Source organism: Colius striatus, chromosome 1, assembly GCF_028858725.1.
Source record: "Colius striatus isolate bColStr4 chromosome 1, bColStr4.1.hap1, whole genome shotgun sequence".
In the NCBI taxonomy this organism is placed as follows: domain Eukaryota; kingdom Metazoa; phylum Chordata; class Aves; order Coliiformes; family Coliidae; genus Colius; species Colius striatus.
This window is the reverse complement of record NC_084759.1, coordinates 167,537,975-167,563,458: the sequence shown is the minus strand read 5'-3', so window position 1 is coordinate 167,563,458 and position 25,484 is coordinate 167,537,975. Positions and strand designations below refer to the sequence as shown.

The following is a 25,484-nucleotide window of genomic DNA, read 5'->3' as shown; positions in this document are numbered from 1 at the left end:
GTATTAAAAATGCCACTTGGTATTCTTCGGTTATTTGCACAGTGTAGTGGTTCTGTATGGCCAGGTTTTGTATAGGGGGCAACAGGGATGGTTTCTTTAAACAAAGATCTGCCAGAAGTTTCCCCTGTAGCTGACAGGGCTAATGCCAGTCAATTCTGAGATGGAACCACAGCCTGGCCAATTAGCGACTGAGGTAACACCTCTATGATTAATGTACTGAAGAAGGGGAAGAAGCTGCTGTGCAGTTGCTAAACTGCAGCATCAGAAGGGAGTGAGAATGTGAGAGCAACATCTGTGCAGACACCAAGGTCAGTGGAGAAGGATGGGAACGATGTGCCCAGGCCCTGGAAAAGAGATTCCACTGTGATCCGTAGTGAAGATCATGGTGAGGCAGGCTGTCCGCCGGCAGTTGGCCACACCTTGAATACTGGGTTCAGTTCTGAGCCCCTCAGTACAAGAAGGACAATTGAGGCACTGGAGTGTGTCCAGAGATGGACAATGAAGCTGGTTAAGGGTCCAGAGAATAAGTCTTATGAGGAGCAGCTGAGGGAACTGGGGATGTTTAGCCTAGAGAAGAGGAAGCTGAAAGGAGATATGATCACTCCCTACATCTACACAAAGGAGAAGTGTAGTGAGATGGGGGTCTATCTCTCTAGTATTGAATGATAGGACATGAGGAAATGGGCTCGAATTGCACCAAGGGAGGTTTGGATTAGACATTAGGAAGAACTTTTTCACCCAGAGGGTTATTAAGCATTGGAATGGGCTAAAGAATTGGAATAGGGAAGTGGTGGAGTCACCATCCCTAGATATTTTTTAAAGACACATAGATGAGGTGCTGAGGGATATGGTTTGATTTAGTGATGGGCCTGGCTGTATGAGTTTAGGGATTGGACTTGATGATCTTAAAGGTCTTTTCCAATCGTAATTATTCTGTGATTCTCTGATTCAGTCCATGGAGATCCAGAGGGGAGCAGAGATCCACTAGCAGCCCACGGAAAACTCCCTGTGACTCTGTGGTAAGCCCACACTGGAGCAAGTTCCTGACAGGACCTGAGAACCTGTGGAGAGAAAAGTCCACGCCAGAGCAGGTTTGCTGTCAGGACTTGTGATGCTGTGAGGGACTCAAGCTGGAGCAGTTGGTACCTGAAGGACTGTTCTCCCAGTGGATGACCCATGTTGGAGCAGAGTGATAAGAGCTGTCCCTGTGGGAAGTACCCATGGTGGATCAGTTTGTGTGATAGCCCGTGGGAAGGACCCACATGAGACAAGTTTGTGGAGGACTATCTCTTGTGGGAGGTACCCCACACTGTAGCAGTGGGAAGTGTGAGGAGGCCTCTCCCTGAGAAGAAGCAGTGGCAAAGTCCATCTGTAATGAACTGACCACAACCATGCCCCATGCCCCATCCCCTGCACCACTGGGAGGGGAAGGAAGGAGAGTCTTGGGAAGAAGGAGGGGTGAGGGGAGGCGTTTTAAGATTTGGTTTTACTTCTCATTTTCCCACCTCTGTTCTTTATTAATAAATTGTTCATTAATAAATCAAACTCTTTCTTTTCAACTTGAGTCTGTTTTGCCGTGACACTAATTGCTGAGCAATCTCCCTGTCTTTATCTCAACACACACAAACCTCTTATTTCTCTCTCCCCTGTCCAGCTTAGGAGGAGGAGTGATAGAATGACTTGGTGGGCATCTGGCACCCACCACAGCATTAACAAGCAAATCCCTGTAAAACCTGCTGAAATTGCCCTTCTCAGAATCATTGGTTCCAAGAACACTAATTAACAAATTTCCAGCAAGAGAAATTCCAGGAGGAAAGGGGAGTAAGAAAACTGTAATAAGCCACATCAGAATTCTTCCTTAGAATAAGCCTTCACAGAATTTTGTAAGCCAATATAGACTTTCGCAGCACTGAAAGAGCCTCCCAAAATCCCTCATTTGAGGATTTAGAGCAAAAACTGCAAGGAAAAACTTCTTCCCTGTGAGAGTGATGGAACAGGCTGCCCAGATAGGTTGTGGAGTCTCCTTCTCTGGGGACGTTCAAAACCCACGTGGACAAGTTCCTGTGTGACCTACTCTGGGTGGTCCTGCTCTGGCAGGGGGGTTGGATTAGATGATCTTTCAAGGTCTCTTCTAACCCTTAAGATTCTGTGATTTTGTGGTAACCATACACAAGCTATTAGAACAAGAAAGTCTTGTACCCAGAATAAACCAGTCAGACACAGAGGGACAAAAGTCTCTCATTTCAGCAACGCCATAAACTCCTACAAAACACAAATTCTGTCTCAGAAGAAGGTTCTGTCAACCACAGATGATAAATTCAAAACCAGGCAGATAAGCACAGAGGAAACCAATAGATTTTCATTGCAAAGGCTTAAGAAATCCAGTTCCCTGTAGTTCTTTTAGGAGACAGGTATATTGAGACCAAAGGCTCTCTCTATATAACTATAAATTTTAAATTCTTTTTTCTTAACATAAAGAATTTTACAGAATGAATAGGATGTATTACATTGAAAAGAGTATCTGGCTGAATATTTGAAATGGCAAGGAATGTTTAAATTCACAGTTTAATTTTTGCTGTGACAGAGATAGTTTTGTGGTTTGGGGTCTTTTTACACTTTTCTAGTTTATACTTATTTGTTTTGAAAAATCACATAGGATTTCTACAGGAAAGTAAGAAGTGTACGGCAAAATAAATGTGAGCTTATTAAATCTTTGGGATTCAGTGCTCAGTTTTGGATGCCTGACCAAGATGGAAACATGAGGTCAGTCAAGATGGTTGACGGGCCAAAGGGCTAATTGATGTTAAATCTTTGCACTTTCAGTACTGCAGACATCCTCCAAATTGGAAAAGCATAACCTACTCTCTTTCAAGCTAAGTACCAGCATAAGAATGAAGAAATTAGGAAAATCATGTTAAAAGAATAAACATATTCCCTTTATAAGAAGACAGCTTTGAAGAAAGGCTATCAAATGTATTTATACAGTCAAATGTAAAGCTTTTTACAAAGCATCATAAAATTAAATTTTCTCTTGCATATCCTCATTCATGCATTTCAGTATTCTAATCCCCTCTTATTTCAAAATAGGCCACTTTAATATGAAGTAAATGATGCCTTCTGGTATGGGGAATAGCCTTTATTATTTCCAATGAAAAAGAAATGAACAGCATTTATATTAAGAGTGGTTAGTCTAGCTCAACAGACATGCTAAGAAGTTACCATGTATTAGTCTGAAAGCATCTAAAAATTTCAGTCCCTGAGATCCATTTCAGACACTAATTATGAAGCAATGCACATCCAAACTGTACCCTCTCTTATTTAACTCACTCCTTGTTTAGAAAGTGTCTTTTCTTCATTTTTGTCATCTTCCATTCTAAATTCCCCAAGGGTTCCTTAAGATATTAGCAAAATCATCATCTTCCATGATTCCAAGACTTAATCCTTCATAGTAATCTTCAAACTCAGAATAGGACACTTCATTGGGGTTGCTGCAGGACTCTCCTAATGTTTCTAAAAATGAAGATGTTATTTCTTCTTCTGTAGCTTTGCCTGTGGAAGTATATTGTTTCATCAAATACATTTTCAAGAACAGTGAATATATAGCATTTCATGTACTTCAAGCAAGAAACTTACAAATTTTAGCTTGCAAATCTTTTTTTCTTGAACACATTCAATATCCTGATTTCAGAGTTGAATGACTGGCTCAATTAATACCAGCTGCAGAAATCATCTTTAATAGCACACGATAGCAATAAATATCAACAGAAACATGAAGTCACAATCAGTTTCAATGAATAAGAGATCAGGAAGGTTTTCTTCATCAACTGGCTGCAAAAAGTTAATAATGCATTTCTAAAATAAAACTTCTGTAATTCAGAAGATATCTCATAATAAAGCATATGCTTAATGGGAGTTAAAAGCTCTAAGAAAAACTTAAGATGTAAGCTGGCATTCAAAAAGTGTTCTGCAATTTACATGTGTGTTCTAGTAACTTCATAAAGATTTCAGATGATTTCACAGATGATTTGAGAAAAGAGAAAAATATAGCATTTGAAAAAAATTGTATGTATAACATCCACATACCACCATGTATCTTCCTGTGTTACCCGTAAAAGTCACTGGCAATACAAAAAACATTCTCTTCTACAGGTAAAACAGAAAAGGTCAGGACATTAGAGAGACTTTCACCATGACTAATTTGGCCCATAGAGATGTTATTCTAGAAACGGACATACCAATATTTAAACTCCTATTTTTCCAGTGTCAGAGTTTAAACATTTTTGAGAATCCTGAAAAAAATAACAAAGATGCCAACATTTCCTCGGCAAAGGATGATAATCCTGTCCCAGAAATAAATGAATAATTTATTCAGGAGGAACCTCAAGCACTGAGTCCATTCAGTGTCAGTTGGAAGCCTTGCATATTTTGATGGAAAACAGTAATATGAAAATGAAAGTAATCCCCTAAGTGAAAATTAATAATATCATTATGTGTCACTGATGTCTTGCACACCAAAGCAAAGAAATAATTGCTCAGAGACCTACACAGGTAGGGAAAGGAACAACTCTGAATATATGCAGTATTTGCTGCTTGATAAAAAGTAAGTAAAAAAACTGTGTATATGAACTCCATCACTATTTATAGTCATGTTCCAGATAGACAGATTAGAGGTCATCAGAGGTAAAATAGCTCTCCTTAACAGCTCAAGTCTGAGTCAACATTAAAATAGTTTCTATTTGCAACCAGTTTCTTCATCTGGTATCTCTGTTAACAAAGTGAATTCAATAGTTACAGATTTTTAATTTTATTTTTGTTCATGTGAATTACCTGACACTACTAGAGGATGTTTCTTTGCACAGTAACATTTTCTTATATCTACCATAGGCACACTCCCAGTTTTGTTGAAATCTAGTTTCATATAAGCCTATAAGAGAAAAAGAGTTTTGTGTAAGCATATAAGGGGAAAATTTTAAAAAGTGGGAAAATGTCAAAATCTATTATTTATCCCAAGAGCTTTCACATCATATATGGTCCCCTAACCAACCTGAAGAAAACTGTCTTCTCTCCAAAATTTCAAGCTCACCCTTAGAATCAGAAGTTAAGTTGCTTCCCTTCTGCCTCCTCCAATTACTAAGATTCCTGGATCTTTCTGACAGAGGCCTCAGCATGGCCTCTTCAGCACTGCTAACAGCAGCTTCATTTTCAGTTCAGTTTACTCAAATACATGTGCTTGATACATAAGGCACTCTCTTGATAGGAGAGTCATATCGTCCACAACTAAAAGCATGAAAGTACAGGTCATTTTCCTTGATATCTAGTCATTCCTCTGCTGCTTTGTAATCAGCATTTCATAACGCAAATGGCTCCATATTACATTACAGACATATAACAAATGGCATTTCAAATAAAAGAAGTCTCACAAATACAGTGACTCCAATTGTAGGCCTCAAAAGAGGAAAATATTATTGCTTCCTAGTTCAGACACTGAGAGGGGAAAAAAATCTGTGAACAGATATAGTGATCTGCCAAAGTAAGGAAACAGACTTCCGGGAGAGACAGTTTCAGGGTGCCAGATGCTTTATACATGGTTCTGAACTGTAAGAATAGCACACACATGTATAAACTGAAAAGACTGAAGGAATTAATTCTAGAGTTTAAAATTAACTAATTCAACAATGGAACTGCACATAGTCCTCTAATTCACATCTGTTTTTAAAAACTGATCTGAAAGTTTAAAAAGTCAGTTACCAGATGCGCAATTTAAAAACAACAAAAAAAACCCCACAACCACCAGAATATGATGGATAACTAACACCAAAGTTAACTGCAAGTATCCACACTTAGAATATCTGCAACAAAACTTACTTTTCTTACAAATGCTTTCCTATATTCATTCATTTCTCCAAATACAGCATGAGTAAATTCTCCATAGTCGACCTTATCTCTCTTGTTATCATCAAGAATAAGCCATAAGGATTCAAAGTCCTGCAATTTAAAAATATTTTGCCAAAGTTCTTCACTATGTATTAGAATAAAACAATTGCTATAACAGGAAATTACAGCATCCTCACAAAACCAACTTCCAAATCCAAACTGATGGAAAGATTTGTCAAAATGACACAAGTCGCCATCAGTCACTGATGACCACAGGGGTTGTGGAGTCTCCTTCCCTGGAGGTCTTCAAGACCCGCCTGGACATGTTCCTATGCGACCTGATCTAGGTGAAACTGCTTCTGAAGAGGAGTTAGACTAGATGATCTCTAAAGGTCCCTTCCAATCCCTACCATTCTATGATTCTATGAATGTATGATAAATCATATTATTTGCAGTTCTGATATCCATGAGTTGTTTTTAAAAAACTAATATGTAAACCAAACCAAAGCAAGTAGTAAACAACATCATCAAAATTACTCTTAAAAGGTCAATAAAGAAAAAAACCTATGGGTTGCACTCACACTTGCTTCTTCATGATGTATAGAGACTGTATGGGTTTTTTAAATTTATTAATTTTTAAGATTCTCACATAGAACTGAATGTAGAAATGCCAACATACTACAAGGGAAACAAACATTTTTTTAAACCCTCACAAACACCAGCTATGAAGCTATAGATTTAAGCAAAGAAAATAAGTGATCCCATAAGTTAAAGTAAGAAAATATCCGTGATTACAGCTTCAGCTACACTTACCCCTTCTGGCATTTCCAAATGGAATACTTTTAGAGCTTCTTTAAAGGCTGCCTTAGGGAGCAAACCATTTTTGTTCTTGTCTACTTGTCGGAAATACTTTCCTAAGCCTGTTACAACTCGAACTCCTCTTTTACTTAGTGTCTCTCTGAACATACCTGAAGATTGAGAGAAATAAAGGACACAATGTTAACTGAATTTGGCCACTTGCTATGGAGCCGATACAAAACCACCTACTACTTTATGATACTGCTGCTTAAAATCACATATTTACCCATCCAGGCTCCCTTGTGTTTGATGAGAGAATGTCAATTCAAAACTAAACTGTTAAGTTACTTAACGTTTGAGTAGAAATCATATAAAGCAGCAGCAACATTGAACAAAACTTTTTCAGATATCACAGAAGGAAAGGAAAAACAGCCACCTCCCCCTATGTGGTCAGAATATAAACTGCTAACTTCTGCTAGAACTGATTACATACCATGATGCAACACAGAAAGCAACTTAGGCACACTGAGTAACAGAAACATTCCATTAACACAGAATCTTAGTGGTTCGAAGGGACCTCTAAAGAGCATCCAGTCCAACTCCCTGCTAAAGCGGGTTCACCCAGATCAAGTCACATACAAATGCGTACAGCTGGGTTTTGAAAATCTCCAGAGAAGGAGACTCCACACCCTCCCTGGGCAGCCTGTGCCAGGGTTCCCTCATCTTCACAGCAAAGCAGTTTTCCCCTATGTTTAAGTAGAATATTTTCTGTTCCAGCTTTTGTCCATTACTCCTTGTCCTGTCACTGGACACTATAGAAAAAAAGTGTTGTTCCATTCTCTTGACATGCACCTTTTAAATACTTATAAGTATTAATGAGTTCTCCCCTCGGTCTTCTCTAGGCTGAACAGCCCCAGTTCTCACAGCCTTTCCTCATAAGGAAGATGCTCCAGTCCCCTGATCATCTTGGTGGCCCTGCGCTGGACTCTCTCCAGAAGTTCTCTGTCCCTCGTGAGCTGGGGAGCCCAGAACTGGACACAGGACTCCAGATGAGGCCTCACCAAGGCAGAGTAGAGGGGGAAGAGAATCTTCCTTGACCTGCTGGACACATTCTTCTTGATGCATCCCAGAATGCCATTGGCCTTCTTGGCCACAAAGGCACATTGCTGGCACATATTTAAGTTTGTCATCAATCAAAACTCCCAGGTCTCTCTCCGTAGAGCTGCTCTCCAGCAGGCAAACTCCCAGCCCACACTGGGGTACGGAGTTCTTCCATCTCAGATAAAGGACTCTGCACTTGTCTTTGTTGAACCTCATGAGGTTCTTCTCTGCCCAGCTCTCAGGTCAATCTCATTGAATGGCAGCACAGCCTTCCGGTGAATCAGCCAGTCCTCCCAGTTTGGTGTCAAGTGAACTTGCTGAGGGTACACTGTCTCCTCATCCAGGTCGTTGATGAAGATGTTGAATAATGCTATCAGGTTGATCAAGCAGGATTTCCCCTGGAGAATCCATGTTTAATCCCCCTGATAACCATCTTTTCCTTCATGTGTTTAGAGACAACATCCAGGAGGAGCTGTTCCATCACCTTTCGAGGGATGGAGGTAAGGCTAACCAACCTGTAGCTTCCTGGGTTTTCCTTCTTACCCTTTTTGAAGGCTGGAGTGACATTGGCCATCCTCCAGCTCTCAGGCACCTCACCAGTCCTCCACAGATGAAAATGGTGAGTGGCTTAGCAATAACAATCAGCTCTCTCAGCACTCGTTGGAGCATCCCATCAAGTCCCACAGATTTACGGGTGTTAAAACTTGCCCAACAGGTCTCTAAACCTCATCTTCATCCACCAAGGGAAAATCTTCCATTCTCCAGACTATCCTACTCTAGTCCAGGGACTGGGTTACCCAAGGGCTGGCCTTGACAGTGAAGACTGAGGCCAAGAAGGCATTCAGTAGTTCTGCCTTCTCTGTCATCCTCAGTCACCAGGGAACACTCCTTGTTCATCAGCAGGCTCACGTTCTCCCTAAAATACACAGAGAACTACTTCTATGGTAAAAATTATAGCCTTATCAAAATCTTTAAGTAGCAGATTTACTTTAGGTGTGTCTGAGATTCTCAGTATACTTCATTAACAGAAGTCATCTGCTATTATAATTTCATCAAATTATTTGTATCAACAATTATAAAGCAAAACATGGCATAGAGAGAAAGAAGTCTTTTTTCAGTGAAGTTCAAACTTGGACATGTGTTAAAAGATGTCTTCAAGTATATACACAATATCCAGGCCACAACATCAGACCTCAAATGTGGGCAGATAATTTATAAATCAATTTGTGTCTACTATACAAAAACTGGAATAACTAGAAGACAAAAATATATCCCTAATTATTATTCCAATGATTTTTATAACAAGCCAATGTCCAAGTAGATTTTTGTGATCAAAGAGGGCCTACTTATTTAGCTTATGACAGTAAATACTGGAGATTGTACAGGCTGAAAGCTGTTCAGTTCACAGAATCACAGAATCTTAAGGGTTCAAAGTGACCTCAAAAGATCATCTAGTCCAATCCCCCTGCCAGAGCTGGACCACCTAGACTAGGTCACACAGGAACTCGTCCAGGTGGGTTTTGAATGTCTCCAGAGAAGGAGACTCCACAAACCATCTGGACAGCCTGTTCCAGTGCTCTGTCATCCTCACAGAGAAGAAATCATTCCTTGAATCTCTTTGGAACTCCTTATGTTCCAGTTTGTACCCTCTGCCCCTTGTCCTATCATTGGTCATCATTGAGAAGAGCCTGGCTCCATCCTCCTAACACTCACTCCTTACATATTTTTAAATATTAATGAGGTCACTCCTCAGTCTCCTCCAAGATAAAGAGCCCCAGCTCCCTCAGCCTTTCATCAAAAGGGAGATGCTCCACTCCATCATCTTTGTGGCCCTGTGCTGAACTCTCTCCAGCAGCATCCTGTCCTTCTTGAAGTGAGGGGTCCAGAACTGGACTCAGTATTCCAGGTGTGGTCTCACCAGTGCAGAGTAGAAGGGGAGAAGAACCTCTCTGGACCTACTAACCACAGCCCTTCTAATACACCCAGGGTGCCATTGGCCTTCTTGGTCGCGAGGGCACACTGCTGGCTCAAAAGTTTTGCTGATCACAGGTCGCAAAGATAATACACAGCACTGCATAAACATCTTTTCCACAATTTTCAATACAAAGCTATGCTTCGGTCCTAAAGTCTATAGGTAGGAACCGGTTAATTTTTTTTGTTGTTTTTTAAACATTACAGAATATACTACTCAATTATACTCACATAATTTAATAAGCATAACATCACCTATCAAAAACCAACTTATCAATGTATAGAAACAAAAGACAAAAGAAGTATCTAACATAAAATTAACTGAAGAAATGAGATTGTGTTTGTACACCTTTAATTTAATGCCAGTTTAATATAGGATCAGTATTTTTCAGAGATCATGCTGACACAGAGATTAACATTTCATTGATTACATTCACAATTATTCTGACTATCTTCACAATCTTCAGCCAGACTGTTTATTTAAAGAAAGAGAGAGGAGAAAGTATTCCTAGAATTGATTTATGCTGGTATCAGATTCTACTAATAATCTGATAAATACCTAATTTCTGTTTAATTTCATTTATTAAAAAAAAATCTTTATAATATCACTTTTATTCTTTGTATTGAGTTGTAAAGATAGAGGTACAAAAAATTAAATGGCTTCTAGTAGACACAAACCTTGAATCTTCTTGAAAACTTTGTCATCATTGATCACTTGCTTGGAACACTCTCGCTTGACTTCCAAAGCAGCTCTAAAATAATCAAAATTCATGTTGATTGGTGAAATTACATGTAATATTAGTGAATTCAAAATAATTGTAGTAAAAAACATACTAAACTTAATATTTATTTATTACACTACCCTTATAAGCACAGCATCCAGTTGCTTGAGTCTGCGATGGCACACACACAAATCCTCGCTAAACAACTGAAGATGTGCAGAAATTCCTTGGAAAACAATGTGAAGTAGTTACAAATCTCTCTTTAGAAGAGAAAAAGCAAGGAATTAGGCCAAAAGTTGGATCGGTATATTTTAGGTGTGATCTAGGAATTAAGGTTAAATTTTGTCTGGCAACTTCCCTTCTGAGAATGGCTTCACACAAGCCCACATCAGAAATTATTAGAAAGGTTGATAAAAAAAATCTGTTGAAGAATCTATTCTAAGAAAAAAAATCCTATAATTATTTTAATGAGAATAGGAAGGCAAATGGAAAAGCACTACTGTCAACTTCGAGCTGCTTGCTCACCATGCTTTGCCATAGAGCACTCCTCCTTCTGCATTCTGAGGCCAAAGACAAAAGCCTCATCAAACTACACAAACTGGAAAGTCAACAATCATCTACAGAGGACAGTGTAGTCTCTGTAAAACACATGCAAAACAAAAGATTCATGGCTTGTGACTGCAGGGCATAGCTGCTCTTGAAAAACTGCAATAGATCTTCTCGACTGAGCGGGACTCTCTCTTAGCTCCGTATCTGAGCAGGATTCTCTGTGAGTGCAGTAATGGAGGTAAGAGGCCTCAATTCAAGAGTTTTGCACTAGAGAATATCGATTCAATAACACTCTCATTTAGAAGAAAAATACTTCACAATCTGAAATTTAGTCACTAACAAAAAGAATGGAGAACATAAAGAAGCAATCTGTTCCACCATAGGTAGCAGAAAATCCTAAATTATAATCCAGTGAGCAGGTCTTTCTGGAGCCTTCAGAGAGAACGTGGAATCAACTCCAAGTTTTACAGGTATAAGATTAGCAACAAATGAAAAAGCTGTTTACCAGAATGACAGGCTTCTGAGATGTAAAATATACTACATAAACTATCTGAAATTAAACTATATTGTGTTTTTTATTTCAAGGAAACCTTGCAGAGAGGGAACAATTAGCACTAAGAATCATACAACTACGTATTTCTATAACCAATCTCATTTCAATTTGCTGCTTTATGTACTGTTATCTCACTATGGCTCCCTTGCAAAGCTTTCAGTGTAATGGGACCTTAAAGGGAGTATTACTGTAACTGAGAACAAGCTTCATGTTTTTAAATACTTTCAAAAGGAAAAATAGTTCAGTTGTGTTTATAAAAGTAGTCTTTAGATACTGAACATATTTAACTGAGATTCTGTTATTGCTGTTCCTAGTCAAGAAGGGATTGAAACATCTGATATATGAGGAGAGGATGAGAGAGCTGGAACTGTCTAGCCTGGAGAAAAGAAGGATCCAGAGTTCTTATCACGGAGTATAAATACTTGACAGAAGGGACTAAAGACAATTGAGATAGACTCTGCTCAGTGGAGCCCAGTGACATGACAAGAGACCATGGGCACAACCTGAAACACAAGAAGTTCCCTCTGAGCATCAGGAAACATTTTTGTACTGTGAGGGCAACTGAACACAGGGTTGTCCACAGAGGCTCAAGAGTCTCTCTCCTTGCAGATATTAAAAAATCTAACTGGATACAGCTCTGAGCAACCTGCTGGGGTAAATTGTGCTCTGAGCAGTGGGGTTGGACAAGAGACCTTTTTGAGGTCTCTTTCTAGGATTCTACGAAAATTTCTACCATGAAATATCTGCTATCAACTAACACTCCTCACCAAAATTTCAGTAATCAAACTGACTACATTTCTTAATGCTGTTTAATAGAAGCTTTCTTCCCTAGACAGTTTACTTCTGTATAGATATTGAGATGAGAAGATTACCTTCAGAAATAAGACACACTCAAAGATTAACCATTTGCCTAACCATAAGAAAATGTTCTAAGAAATTCTCATCTTTCAGACTATGGAACAATGTATTTTACTAAAACCTCTTTTGAAAAAGTGCAGAAATCTTGTCCTGGTGCCTGAAGCTTTCAACATGCAGCTGGACGAATGAAGAGACAGGAAGAGGAAGGAAAAAGAAATAAAGAAAAACAGAGAGAAACCTCCAATCTCTCTCCAGTTTGTGTTCAAATATTTGCACTACCATGACTGATGCAAGCTTTTAATATTAACTTCATAAAAGAATCAATAATAATAATGTTCACCACAAAAAAGCATTTTTCCCCAACATAGTATTTTCATTCATCACACAAGAAAAGTTTCAGACTATGATTTGTATATAAAAACTGACTTGAAACAAAGCAAATACGACAGTTTCATAACTTAATTCATTCTTATTTTAAAATTTCTCCTTACCATTCTAGAAAGTTACTGAACTACAGAACATTAACTAACATCTATTACTAATTTCTCCAAACAACAGCCTAAATATAGATTTTTTTGTTTTAATTAATGTAAGTAGTACGACGTTAGAAGCTCCTCTTAAAAAACTTTCTTGTTTGAGGAAGGAAAGGTAATTTGAGACACAGTTAAGTTGCACTTACTTTAGAAAATCCATAGCTGCTTCATCAATACTTATCACACGAAGAGTGAGAACTGGGTTCTGCTTAATACTCTCTGGAAGGTTATGTTCAAAGCTTCTGAAAGTCAGGTTAGCTCCCTGTTGGTAAAATATACAATGACTTATAAATAGAATCATAGAATGGTAGGTCACATGTTTTGTAAAATACATTCTGCAAGACTTTCAGATGACTGTTAAAACTCTTGGTATGAAATGATGAAAAGACGTAGCTACAAGTCAATTAATCTTTTTAATAGAGCCTTTCTAGTGGTGAATAAAAACATCTGCAGGCTCCACGATGACACATTATCCTTTACATAGAGGTGTGTCTAGCAAGAGTGCCTACTGTTACCTAATCTAACATGGACATAGTGGACAAACATGAGACCACAGGTTGTTGTTTCCTCAGCTGGGGTCTACTTTTCCATTTCTCTTCTTCCTTCATCCTTATGAGAGACAAAACTCACTGTACCACAGAACACAGTCACAAAGGATGCCACATTGATGCGATGAGAGAAAAGTTCTCTCAGACTAGAGGAAACCCTCCACACTTGTTTTCAACAACCTAACATCATACTCGAGATAAATAACTAAAATTAGCCTTCCCAAAGTTCAAATGGCTCCTCTAATGTTTAACTATAAAGCCATGCTTTAAAATTGCTACATTTCACTAACAAACATTGAATAAAAATGTTATCAGCAGCGTAAGAGTTCTATTACCCGATACCGTATTACAAATTCCCTTTCCCTCCAAGCTGGGGAACGAGGACACACTTCATTCTCAAAGTTAAAGATACTTTTTGGTTTGGGAGAAGGGGGGAAAAGAGAGAGAATAATAATTAAAAAAAAAAGGCCATAACTAATATCCATGAAGACTTGGGTTATAAAGCCTCCAAAACTCATAAATTGGGAAGGAGACAGAGATATTGTTACTGTGCAAGTGTCTCAAGCACTTGGACTTTGTAAGAGATTTGTATACTTAATGTGAGCCCAGAAACCCAGTTTGCAGATATGGAGATTCACAGATACTATGTCATCCCAAAGAGCTATCAAATTCAGTAACAGTACATTTTCTAGATGCTTCTAGATGGCATTCAGAACACAATTTCATCTGCAGGTTGCAAAGATACATGTGATTGTTTAAAAAAAAAACACCTCTAAAAATTAGCACCAACCTCCATGCCACAAATTCATCTATTTCATCTTGGAAACTGTTATACTGTAGCCATTTATAAACAGAATTAGACAAAACACTCTAAACAGGTTGGCATCTTTTACTTTCAATATTTCAATACCTTTTGCTTTAAACTTAAGATTTGCAGGATGACATGAAAAATTCAGTGAAAATATCTTGTCCTTGAAAAATAGCTCAATTGTTTATAAACCAGGAACACTTAACCAAGTACAGAAGTACAGTACAGAAGATGCAAGGTGTAGTCAGTCAGCAGATTAGCTGGTAGATGAAATTTACCATTGTTTCAAAACCTCTCTCTAAACAGCTGGTGGTAAACATTTTCAAACTTCAGGTTAAAACCAAATAATCTGCAATTTCCTCATGTTTAAAAAAATATTTAATCGTTGTTAGTGTCAGAAATGCGGGCAGATTTTGAAAATATTATTACTTTTTAACAACTACTTTGGTCATTTTCAGGACTCTCCGAGTCATTCATTTTGAGTAAAAAAAGGTCCACACTGTCTGCACTCTTGAGCCCTCTAGTGGGAAAATTGCAAACTTGAGCTTAATCAGAAGCCAGAATTGGAATCTCTAACACCAAAGCAACCCAGACTCCTGAAAATCATCGAAAGCATTATTGAAACGAAAGATTTCTGGACTTCCCTGTAAAGTAGTTCAACTCAAATATCTAATTTTTATTTCCAAATCACCAGTAATGTTGCCTTACGTTGCAGAAGAATACTTACAACGTAGAAGTCACTAAGATCATAAGCTTGTCCCTTCCTTTGTCCACATTGATGTTGATAAATTCCCTTCTGAATGAAAGGCAAGACAGTTTTTCTGTGAAATAATTCAGAATTGCTATTAAAAAAACTAAATGTATTTAAGTTCCTTAGATATAGTGGAAGATGGTTTCTAAGACTTTTCTTTAAGTAATTTATCCTACCTATTTTTTCCAAACTGTCGAAATTCATACACGGTAAGGGAACTGTCACATGCAAAAAAGAATCCCATCAACTCTCTACAAGCATCGCGACCATTTCTAGAAGGAAAATTCAACAGCACATTTATGGTTTTGCATCTGTTTAAATCCAATTCAACCTAAATCACTTTTTTTTCCCCTAATATGCATTTTATTTCCAGTGCTACATATTGTACTAACTTTGTCTTTGAAAGAGGCATCTGAATATTTTCTCCAAACCACCACAGAATTAAACTTCTGGATGTGGACACGTGTTTTAATGCAAAATTCCATTCTTCATAATGTAAAAAAAACCTTCCAAGTCTTCATGTTTTAGTATACCAATATAATTTTCACTCATAACTAAAGGATTACTTACTACTGAATTCATTATGGTATACCAAGCTATATGGCTGCATCCTAAGCTATGTCTAACACATATATAGCTCACAGCTTCAGAAAAGTGTCACTTTCAGAGCTGAAGAATATGTTCATGTCACTGCTACTCAACTCAGAACATTTTCAAAGATGCCCTAAACCTGCAAGTTTAATATGTAAGGAGCCACAAACAAGACACAAAGCCATCCTTTCCATCCACAGTGGTTACTACATCCTAAAGACAAGACTAAATTAGTTTTTAATCACCTGAAATGCAGCAGCTAAGAGCATTATTTTACAAAGCCTCTCTGCTAACTGTCCTGCACAGAGCTATAATGATAATATAATGTTACTTACACACCTTAACATTGTACAAGGGGGACTGTAAAGCCACTATCCATCAGCCATGTCAGAATTTGTATTACACATGTATGTATGCATATAGATATATATAAACAAATACACACACACACCTGCCAAAACAGTACATACTCTTTTCCCAACACAGGGAACAGAAAGGGTCAGTGCAATTCATTATTTCAAGATGGTAAAAATTGTAATTCATAAATTCATAGAACTGCAAAGTTTCACAAAATTTGTGATTACCTTGATATAATCCTACTATCAAAGCGCAACTTGTTAGAGAGCATGTTTTCAGTTAATCCTGATTTGGTCCTTATTCTGTGAAAATAATGCAGCATGCAAATGATACTTTATGTGTTGACAGAAGTGTTACATAAAAATCAACTGTTTCAAAACAGCAACAAATGTGAAATATGGTATCCGTGGCAACTGGCTGAGGAGATGATCCCTCACAGTTGAATTAGAAAGAATCCAGAGTTGTATTAGGCAAGGTGTTCTGTAATTATATCATATGCGAGTACATTCACAGAAGGCATAGATATGAATGGGATCTTTTGTTTACATACACTAATATAAAGAATTAAACCTTGAACATGCACCATACTTCCACAAATCAATGTGTTTTCTTCCAAAAACATCCAGATTCAGGCTTCTTTATCCACCTAGATATTTTATATTGGCCATAGTAGTTCAAGAAAAGGACTTGTCCATGTGACATTTGCAAGAAATTGAGATTGGTTTTGTTACCCCCTCCCCCTTTTTTTTCCTTTTAAGAATACAAAGATAAAATTTGTTGAGAAAGACTTTAGAGCAGGACATTAAAATGCACAAAGCAGAGATGTTTGCCTGTATGTTTAGAAAGAGTAACAGAACACAACTTGGCCCTGCAGATTAATTTTATGGATCACGATGTTTTCTCCATTTTTCTTAAACTCTTGGAGTTACCATTTCCAGACTATTTCAAGCCAGGAATGACACTTAAATGCCAATACTGTTTAATTATTGAAGTAGAAATCAAAACACAACAGAAAAGTATTATTAGATTGTGAAGATCTACATTAGCATTTACGGATGCATATTTATGTCTTTTTATGGACCTTCCAGACAGAAATCACTAAAAGGATATGACAAGATGGAATGTATTCAACAGCTCAGAAAAAGTTGGCATAACTCTGTGATGAACAGCATCAATATAAGCTTGTTATCTCAGGTTTTATAAATTGTATTAATCAATCATTATATACAGAGAATTCACATAAAGGTCTCACTAGGCAATTACAAGCATGGAGGGGCTACAAAAAAGGATTCATGTGAAGCCGGTGGATCTAAACCAGAAACAAAATATCTGGAAAGGCAAACAGACTTTGCAGAGACCAAGGTAATAAAAAAAATACAGTAGAAAATCTATTTTCAAAACCAAATGACTAATAGAGAAAACTTACTTTGTTTCATGCAGCGTTCTTCTTCTTAAACGCATTGGTGCTTCCCCAAGTCCCAGAAGTCCATGAGCTTTCTTGTAAACATCAGCACACGTGGATTGCTCTGGGTCACTTATAACAGCTCTGACCAGATAAAGCAGAGAGAAACTCTGGTTCTTAGTAAACTTGAATTTCAGATCTTATATATTCTTACTCAGGAAAGAAAATACTCAAGAATAACACAAATAAAATCTTGGAGTTATCCACCAAGCTGGCATAAATTTGTGGTCTTATTTTTTAGTCTGTTTTTACAAATTCTGAAGTCTATTACTCAGAATCACTTCCATCCAGTGGTATTCCAGTAGTGTAATACTGTGTAGTAACGTTACGTGGACACTTGTCTATATTTATTTATATATAGATACACAAAATAAATCCTAGTATTATGAAGGGTGGAGTTTTTCTTCATTTCCACTATTTCTGTAAAAATTCCATAATTGAGTTTCTTTATCCATGGCTCCCTTCAAAAATGAGTGTCAACAGTTACTAGTACTGGCCAACGTCATCATCCAACAAAAACACTGGCACTTTCTTTCCCAAAGCACTGACTACTCAGCGTGATCCCAGAATCCCAAAGTGCCATTAAGTAGACAAGAAATAGAGTTGATTTACAAATATTTTTATATTGTCTTTATCAGTTTAATAAGTAGAAAAAGAAGAGACCCTGTAAAAATACATTAAACTCTGTTTATGTTATTGATATGGTTCGTCGACAAAACAAAACTCTCTAATTTTGCATGGCTAATAGAGTTTTATAAACTTGCTCTCTGATCTATGCAGATCCATCTTTGCACATACCAGTTACACTGATTGAACTGCAAGACTGGCTATACTAAAAAAGAAAAAAAAAATCAAAACAAATTCAAAATACCTTTCTGTTTCCTTTACCTGTGTTTTCAATGCAACAGTTTTGAACTAGTCTTCCCTGATTAACTTCCTGCCCTCTGATACCAAATTGTTTGGCAGTACTGGCACAGTTATGTTTGGAAGATAAACAGATTTTTTAAATTCCAAGTTCATCCTGATGACACTGCAGCACCCCTAAAACTTGTTTTGACATTGTCAACAGAAGAGTTTAGAGGAAAAGGAACATGTGGAAAAGTAGATGAAGGAAGTTAAATACAGAATACGTGATCCAAGATGCACAAATGTGTATGCTTAATCAAACACCTGTAGGATTCAAACACTCCAATACCACCAGTGCACTTTGAAGGTAATTCCTGTGAGCATCTGCTTTACCTGCATCTTTGTAGGGATATGACATGGGACAAGCATTTCTCTGAACATTGGAGATTTCTACACTAAACACTTCCATATTTTTAATTCTTCTACAACGACACCTGGAATTTAACATCGTGTTTCACAAAAATCTTGTTTCCGACATACAACTTTCTTGACATCTCAGCTTTTAAATAGTGTAAGAACATCGATAGACTTTTAAACAATATAGGTCATTTAAACTACAGCAGGAACAGAAACAAGTAAAAATAAAATGAAGTGCACCAACATTTCAACCTCAAAGTCTTAAGATTTGATGAGCCGTAATATTAGTATAGATACCTACAGAGATTGTAAACTAAGCACAGAATGCAAAACAATGTAGACTTACCCAGAGATAATTTTTAGCAAGCATAAGGTAATATGAAACTGTATTAGCCTAGCCTGCACCATCCTATATTGCCATAACTAGACAGCTTGGACAAAGTCCTGAATTATTAGATTATTATTAAATTTTTATTACATTATTATTAAACTATTGTGCTTAAAAATAAGAACAAATTTATAGGAGTGCTAGTAAGGAAAGATGGCTTTAATACATAGATCTTTATCTGTAAGTTACTTTTTTTTCCCCCTTAACATATGAAGGGATCTTTCTACATGGAAGCAAAGCCTTCTCAGAGCTAAAGGGATAGTAACAAAGGTAGGACAGCCTTCCTGTACATCCTTGATCAACTCGATACATCTTTCTGTCTTTTTTCCTATCTGCCCAGCACTGGTGAAACATTCCTTCACTCCCAAAGGATCTTGTGTCAATATTAATCAAGGAATAATAAGGCTAAGACTCCTAGAAAATATAATACATACTGAAGAAGAGTAATTTGTAACAGCATGCATTTATATATTTTGCTGAGGTGTAAAGTGATTATTTCTGAGAACTAGTGCTGTTTTAAAGCCCTTAAATTATGTTTAAGTATAAAATTTAAAATTACTCCCTGAAAAAAAAAAAACTTACACAGAACAAGGGGCAATGGGATGAAGCTGGAACACAAAAAGTTCCATTTAAATATAAGAAAAGACTATTTTACTGTGAGGGTGAGGGAGCAGTGGCACAGGCGGCCCGGGGAGGTTGTGGAGTCTCCTTCCTTGGAGATCTTCAAGACGCTCCTGAACACATTCCTGTGTGACCTGATCTAGGTGGACCTGCTTCTGCAGGGGGGTTGGACTAGATGATCTCCAAAGGTCCATTCCAACCCCTACCATTCTGTGATTCTGTGATTCTATAGCACTTTAAACTGATCTTTAAATTAAATGCAAAAGATTTTCAGTTTACAGTTTTTTTTCAAATAGAGCACTCTATAAGACTTGGAATAAGGTGATCAAAAAACCTCCTCAGCAAGAAAAGTCACACACACTCATAGATCTAAATTCTTCTCTAAAGAAAACTCAAATTTTAACTTCACTTACCTAGATAATTGATCCACCATCACCTGTTCTACTACAGCTTGTTTTATCCTCTCTGCTGCAACATCCTCCTGCAATGAAAAACTATCTCAGAGCTAATTACATATATAACATGACACTACAAATAATAAATTACCCTTTAAGATAGCATTCAGAGGTCACAATCTTATCACTGTCACAATCTTTTTTCCCTTTTTTTTAATAGACAAATAACATTCTCTGCTCATTGTCTATGCATATTAGCTGTCAATAAATATGAGAATTCTAGTATTTCTAGAAAAACAGCATTCATATCTCTAAATGCTTTCCTGTAAATCCTATAAGTACAACAGAGCCTCAGGAAATTCCCAGTGTTGCAGGTTCCATGGTTGACACAGATTCCAACTCAGAGAATGAAACTTTACCTCCAGCAATATTTAGTCAAAAAATTCTTTTAAGACTTAGTCTCAACACACAATTTTTATTTGCCGCATGCCACAGTAATTTTCTGCTGAGACAGGCCAATCTGAAAAGTCTTTCAAGAAAGATCATCCTAAAGGGAAAAGGGATTTAAGATCATCTTATTTTTTTATTAGAGTTACAGTGAAAGATTATTGTTCAGTGTTAAGTGTTCAGGCATTAGTCATCATGTTTTTCACAGAAAAAGAAATCAAAGCCCAGGAGGATGCTCCAGGATAGCATGGAGGCCACCAGCAACCACCAGGCCCCAGCATCTCTTTTTGTTTTGCCTGAACTTTTTCACTGCACTTAAATGTCTTTTCTCCCTTTTTTTTTTTTTAATATAAGAAAACCGAGATTGTTACTGCCTGTGTTTATGCAATCTTTTTGACAACTTTGTAGGTATTCTGAAACTGAGGTGTTAAGCTATTTTTCTGACTGGTTATTTCTTTTTTCCCCACACAATTCTTATTTTCAAACCAAACTGTAGATAGATCAAGCCTGACCTGCTTCGGCATGGGGGTTGGACTAGATGATCTCTAAAGGTCCCTTCCAAGACTACAATTCTATGATTCCTATGACTAAAGAATCACCAGAACTTTATTCCCAGACACCAGGTAATTGTAAGGGATAATTCCACAGAGATGTTATGGGTATAATTCAAAAATTTCAAGTAAAAACTGCTTGACATCAGTAGTGTCAGCCTTAAAAAGACTTCTGAATTATAGGTGATAGGGGGGATTTTAGTTTGCTTTCATATTTCACCATTGCACCTATTAGAACTACAGGTGTTTTATTTAGAATTACCAAATCTTTGCTCATTAACTGTCACAACAGATATATTAAAAGCATGATGCAAAGGAGAACACAGAGCAGTGTTTGTTAAAATTCAACACAGTTCATGGACTCCTGCTTATGGAGTGAAACCAGCTAGCAAAAAAACTTACACATTGAATTTCAATTGAATACTAGGTTATTAAATGTGCTCTTTCATAGAATCTCTTCCACTCAGCTCTTAGACAAAAGCTCTACTATGAATTTACAAAATTGCTGAGGCAAATTAAATTTTCAGCACCCCTTACTGGTTAAAAAGTGGTAACACTTCTTCACAAAATACAACTACTCAGAGTAAACCAACCTTCTTCCAAAGAAATCTGCTTTTATTATAGATAGCATCTATTGGCAATCACACCCGTACTATCATCTGCCTCGAATAACAGAACTTTCATCCCAAACTACAGAAAAATTAAAATAAATCCTTCTTTAACATTGAAGTTTCTGGTACTGATTACAGTAAAAGAAAATTTTAACGAGGCAACGTACATTCAATGGAATTAACATGTATACTGCTACTACTTCCAATTATTTTCATCATTCCTACCACTATCAGAAGATTGAACCTGAGAGAACCTTTAGAGCTGATCCTAGAGAGAGACAAGCCAGCCTGTGTAATAATGAGTGCTAATTAATAACAAAAGGCCTTCTAAAAGTCCCAGTGACACGTTGCTCAGATATCTGCTGACTTCCTTTTAAAGGATGACAGCTGCAGCATAGCCGTTACTTTGTGGTCCAGCACTGTTCCTTGCTCAGTGTTTTCAGGTTATTTGATTTAGCATTAAATAGTTATACTAATGATACTTCAAAACTTTTTTCCATTACCTTCACCCTATAGTATTGAGTTTTAAATATACTCTACAAATAAGAAACAGGAGGTTCTTCAAGTTCTTCATAAAAGTACTTGCTGAAAAGATTTTTTCTTATGAAAACTGATAGTGACCTCAGTAGTGCAAGATCTGCAACACTCTGATGAGACTAGAAATCGAATAAGTGTTTGCAATGATGCAAACTTCAGTGCATAGTGATGAGCAAACAAAAGAAATTAAAATTATTATTTACTTTTACAATCTCATAACATTTTTCATGGCTCAGTATTTCATGAGGAAGTTAGAATGCTAATCCTGTTCAAAAATACCTTCAAAAACTAGTTATGAAAGCCATCACTCTGCATATGCAAATACTGAATCACACAATATCAAATCTCAGGTTTCTTCATCACTGCAAACAATCCTAAATTCAAGGCTTAGCTTTAGGTGAGCAAGATACCTATTGTTCAGTCCTAAAAAAAGAGTAAAAATCATGTCTGTATAAGAAATTAAAGAAACATATTGGGTACGTCCATATAATAAAAGTTTTCATTCCCCTCTGTGTATGCTAGTGAGGCCATAGTTGTTTCCATTTTTAAGGGCTCCCTCCTTTAACAAGGTCAATAGGGATGATAGCTATCTGTAAAGGATCTGACAGAGGATCAGTGACAAAGCAACTGAAAGGAGAGGCTAAGAGAGTTTGGGTTTGTCCAGCTTGCAGATGCAGAAGCTACGAAGCACTCTGAAAATGTTGTACAACAAGTTACAAAGAAAACAGAACCAAACTAGTTTTGATGGCAGCCAACAGTATAACAGAAGATGAAGGTTACACACAGAGCATTCGGAGGCTTGGTACAGATAAAAGGAAGAACTCCATGAGGAGAGCAATGTGTAACAGGAAGATTTTGCCTACAGGTTCTGTAAAAGTTCTATCCTTGGAGCTTGAAGACTCAGCCAAAGCTGTGGCTGATTCAATTTAATACCAGCAGCAGAGCCCATACAGTTTAGGAAGACAGTTCTCATCCATATCAGGAATTAATGAGGAAAACTAGTCTGTTTATTCTACAAATAAGTCTGAGCAAGAGCTAATAGAATCATGGAATCCATGGACCAAGGAATACAGTTCAAGTAAAAGCTACAGACCAGAGGAAATGTGACATTATACTCAGATTCACTCAGTTCACTCAGTTAATCTTAGTTGTATTTATTTGTATATTTACATATACAAATACGTGTATCTTTGTATTTATTAGACATAATTTTCATTCTTCTTTATATACATAACTGCATAAGACACAAACATTACAGCTAAGATTTAAAAAAATACTCACTGGATTGCTTAGTTAAGCTCCCACTGAAACAAATGTTTAAACTCCCATGATTTCAATGGGTACAATTACACACTGGGTCCAAATCACCAATGGCCTAACTTCTGATGAACATTTGGGGAGTCATTCTACAAGTCTAGACAATTAACAGCATAATACAGCCAAAACACTTACAGCTTCTGATTTCCTTATACTGTGCTGCATATTATAGGGCTTGCTTGTGTAGCACTGTTGAAGGAGAACTTTCTCATCAAGAGCTGTAAGATCACCATTAGGGCCATCTCCAAGCTGTGCATCCTACACAAGAATACATTCTTTTAATAAATAAGATCTAATTAATTGTAAGGAAAAGACACACCACACATTTTCCCCAAAAAATTATTTAAAACCATATTCTTTCTTCTTTATTTTTAGTGTCTACTTTAAAAAGGAAAGAATGTTTTTAAGTCTAGCTTTCTACAAAAGCTGAACTTTAAAATCGTGCATTTTAATCTTTCCGTAGATCTTTTTTGAGTACTTACCAGGTTTCAACCATACTGAAATAAAAAATTCTCAAAAATATTGTGCTCCTACAAGCTTTGTGAAAAATCAGCAGCAAGTCAGAGAAGGCAAACCACTAGCACCTCTCTGAGGAAGACAAGACTTCGTCTTTTTTCTATCCTGCTCAAGAACAGCCAAGAGAAAACAACTGATTTGCCGTTATGAATATAGCTCAAAGTTTATCATTGCATAAATGCTGCTTTTTGACCAGCAAAGGTGTAAATACCGTCTAGACAGGGGAAAGCCAACACATGCTGCTGAACAGGGTCTAAGAGACTTGTAAATAAGTCTTAATGTATTATGGAAACATCATCTACATGGAGGATATGAAGAAAACTAACAAAGGAGACTGTTTACAGAAGTCAGAAAAGAGGGAATATGGGAAAGAAGTCAAAATAGTAGGTTAGTTATGCAGCTTCATTTCAGAGAACAGAAGTTACTATAAGTTCTAATACTAATCAGATAAAATAATAAGTATCTTGAAATCTAAAGAGGTTTTGATGTAATAATTCAATCAGGTAGTGATAATATTGTGAAAACAGTTCTGCTACACATTATAATAAAATCTGTCTTAAGAACTGACATACATGGCTTCTATTGCTTAGCAAGTATCTCTGAAACCCAAAGGTACCTTTCCCTTGGAAAATAGACAACAAGACAGTGTCAGATTGGCATATAAGAGTGGAAATTTTTTCAGGAAAAAAGTTAAAAAGTCATAGTACAGCAAATCCAAAGGACTGACAATCTTAACTGTCACCAAACATAAAACTCAACAAAATCTCAGAAATGTTTTTTTCACTCAATTATTTTCCTCATAAAATGTTTACTTATAGGTACTTACTGGTTCTCCAACTTTTATCTGAAGACTAAGAGCATGAATATAAAAGGAGAAACCCCCTTCAAAATTATTAACATGTATTAACACAATAATAACATGCAAAACAATCTTTGTCTTATGTAAAATCAGTAAATACATTGTATTAATGATAAACTATTTCCTTGAAAAGCAATGAGCACGACATGTTCCCTCAGCACGTGCATACTTAATTTTTCATTACAATTCTTAAATAGTCATTTGTAGTCTAGCATTTAACCAGGCTTCACAGTTGTTGCTTAGTTTCCTGTTTCCTTCCACCTACAATGATCTTGCTCTGTCTTCACTGTCTTCACCCTTCTTCACTATCTCTTCCAGAATCATTGGGAAGTTGTTTTTTTTTCACCCCTTTGTTTTTCTGTTTCTCTTCAATGATCTTTCCTTGTTTTAATTTAAAAACACTAAACAAATCTGCAGAACTGATACAGCTTGCACTCCAACTGTACTGGATCTTCTCCAATGCCAAACCAAAAAAAAAAATACAGATATCTTCCATTATTTAA

At 36.9% G+C, this 25,484-nt stretch overlaps 1 protein-coding gene across 3 annotated transcripts in view; it reads right to left on the bottom strand.

Moving 5' to 3' along the window:
- Window positions 1-3,189: 3,189 nt before the first annotated feature.
- The window catches only part of CAPS2 (calcyphosine 2), a 29,976-nt gene continuing 7,681 nt past the window's right edge, over window positions 3,190-25,484 (bottom strand). For 2 of the 3 annotated variants that reach the window (XM_061996370.1, XM_010202065.2), the window contains 12 exons: window positions 23,742-23,864; window positions 20,162-20,229; window positions 17,441-17,560; window positions 16,242-16,316; window positions 15,243-15,338; window positions 15,043-15,136; window positions 13,106-13,221; window positions 10,423-10,496; window positions 6,688-6,842; window positions 5,866-5,985; window positions 4,828-4,924; window positions 3,190-3,549 (listed from right to left, as the gene is read on the bottom strand). In XM_061996370.1, coding sequence (XP_061852354.1) covers window positions 3,374-3,549; window positions 4,828-4,924; window positions 5,866-5,985; window positions 6,688-6,842; window positions 10,423-10,496; window positions 13,106-13,221; window positions 15,043-15,136; window positions 15,243-15,338; window positions 16,242-16,316; window positions 17,441-17,560; window positions 20,162-20,229; window positions 23,742-23,864 — 1,314 coding nt within the window. In that variant the 3' untranslated portion in view covers window positions 3,190-3,373. The remainder of the gene's footprint in view (window positions 3,550-4,827; window positions 4,925-5,865; window positions 5,986-6,687; window positions 6,843-10,422; window positions 10,497-13,105; window positions 13,222-15,042; window positions 15,137-15,242; window positions 15,339-16,241; window positions 16,317-17,440; window positions 17,561-20,161; window positions 20,230-23,741; window positions 23,865-25,484) is intronic. The other variant, XM_061996453.1, reaches the window with a different exon arrangement.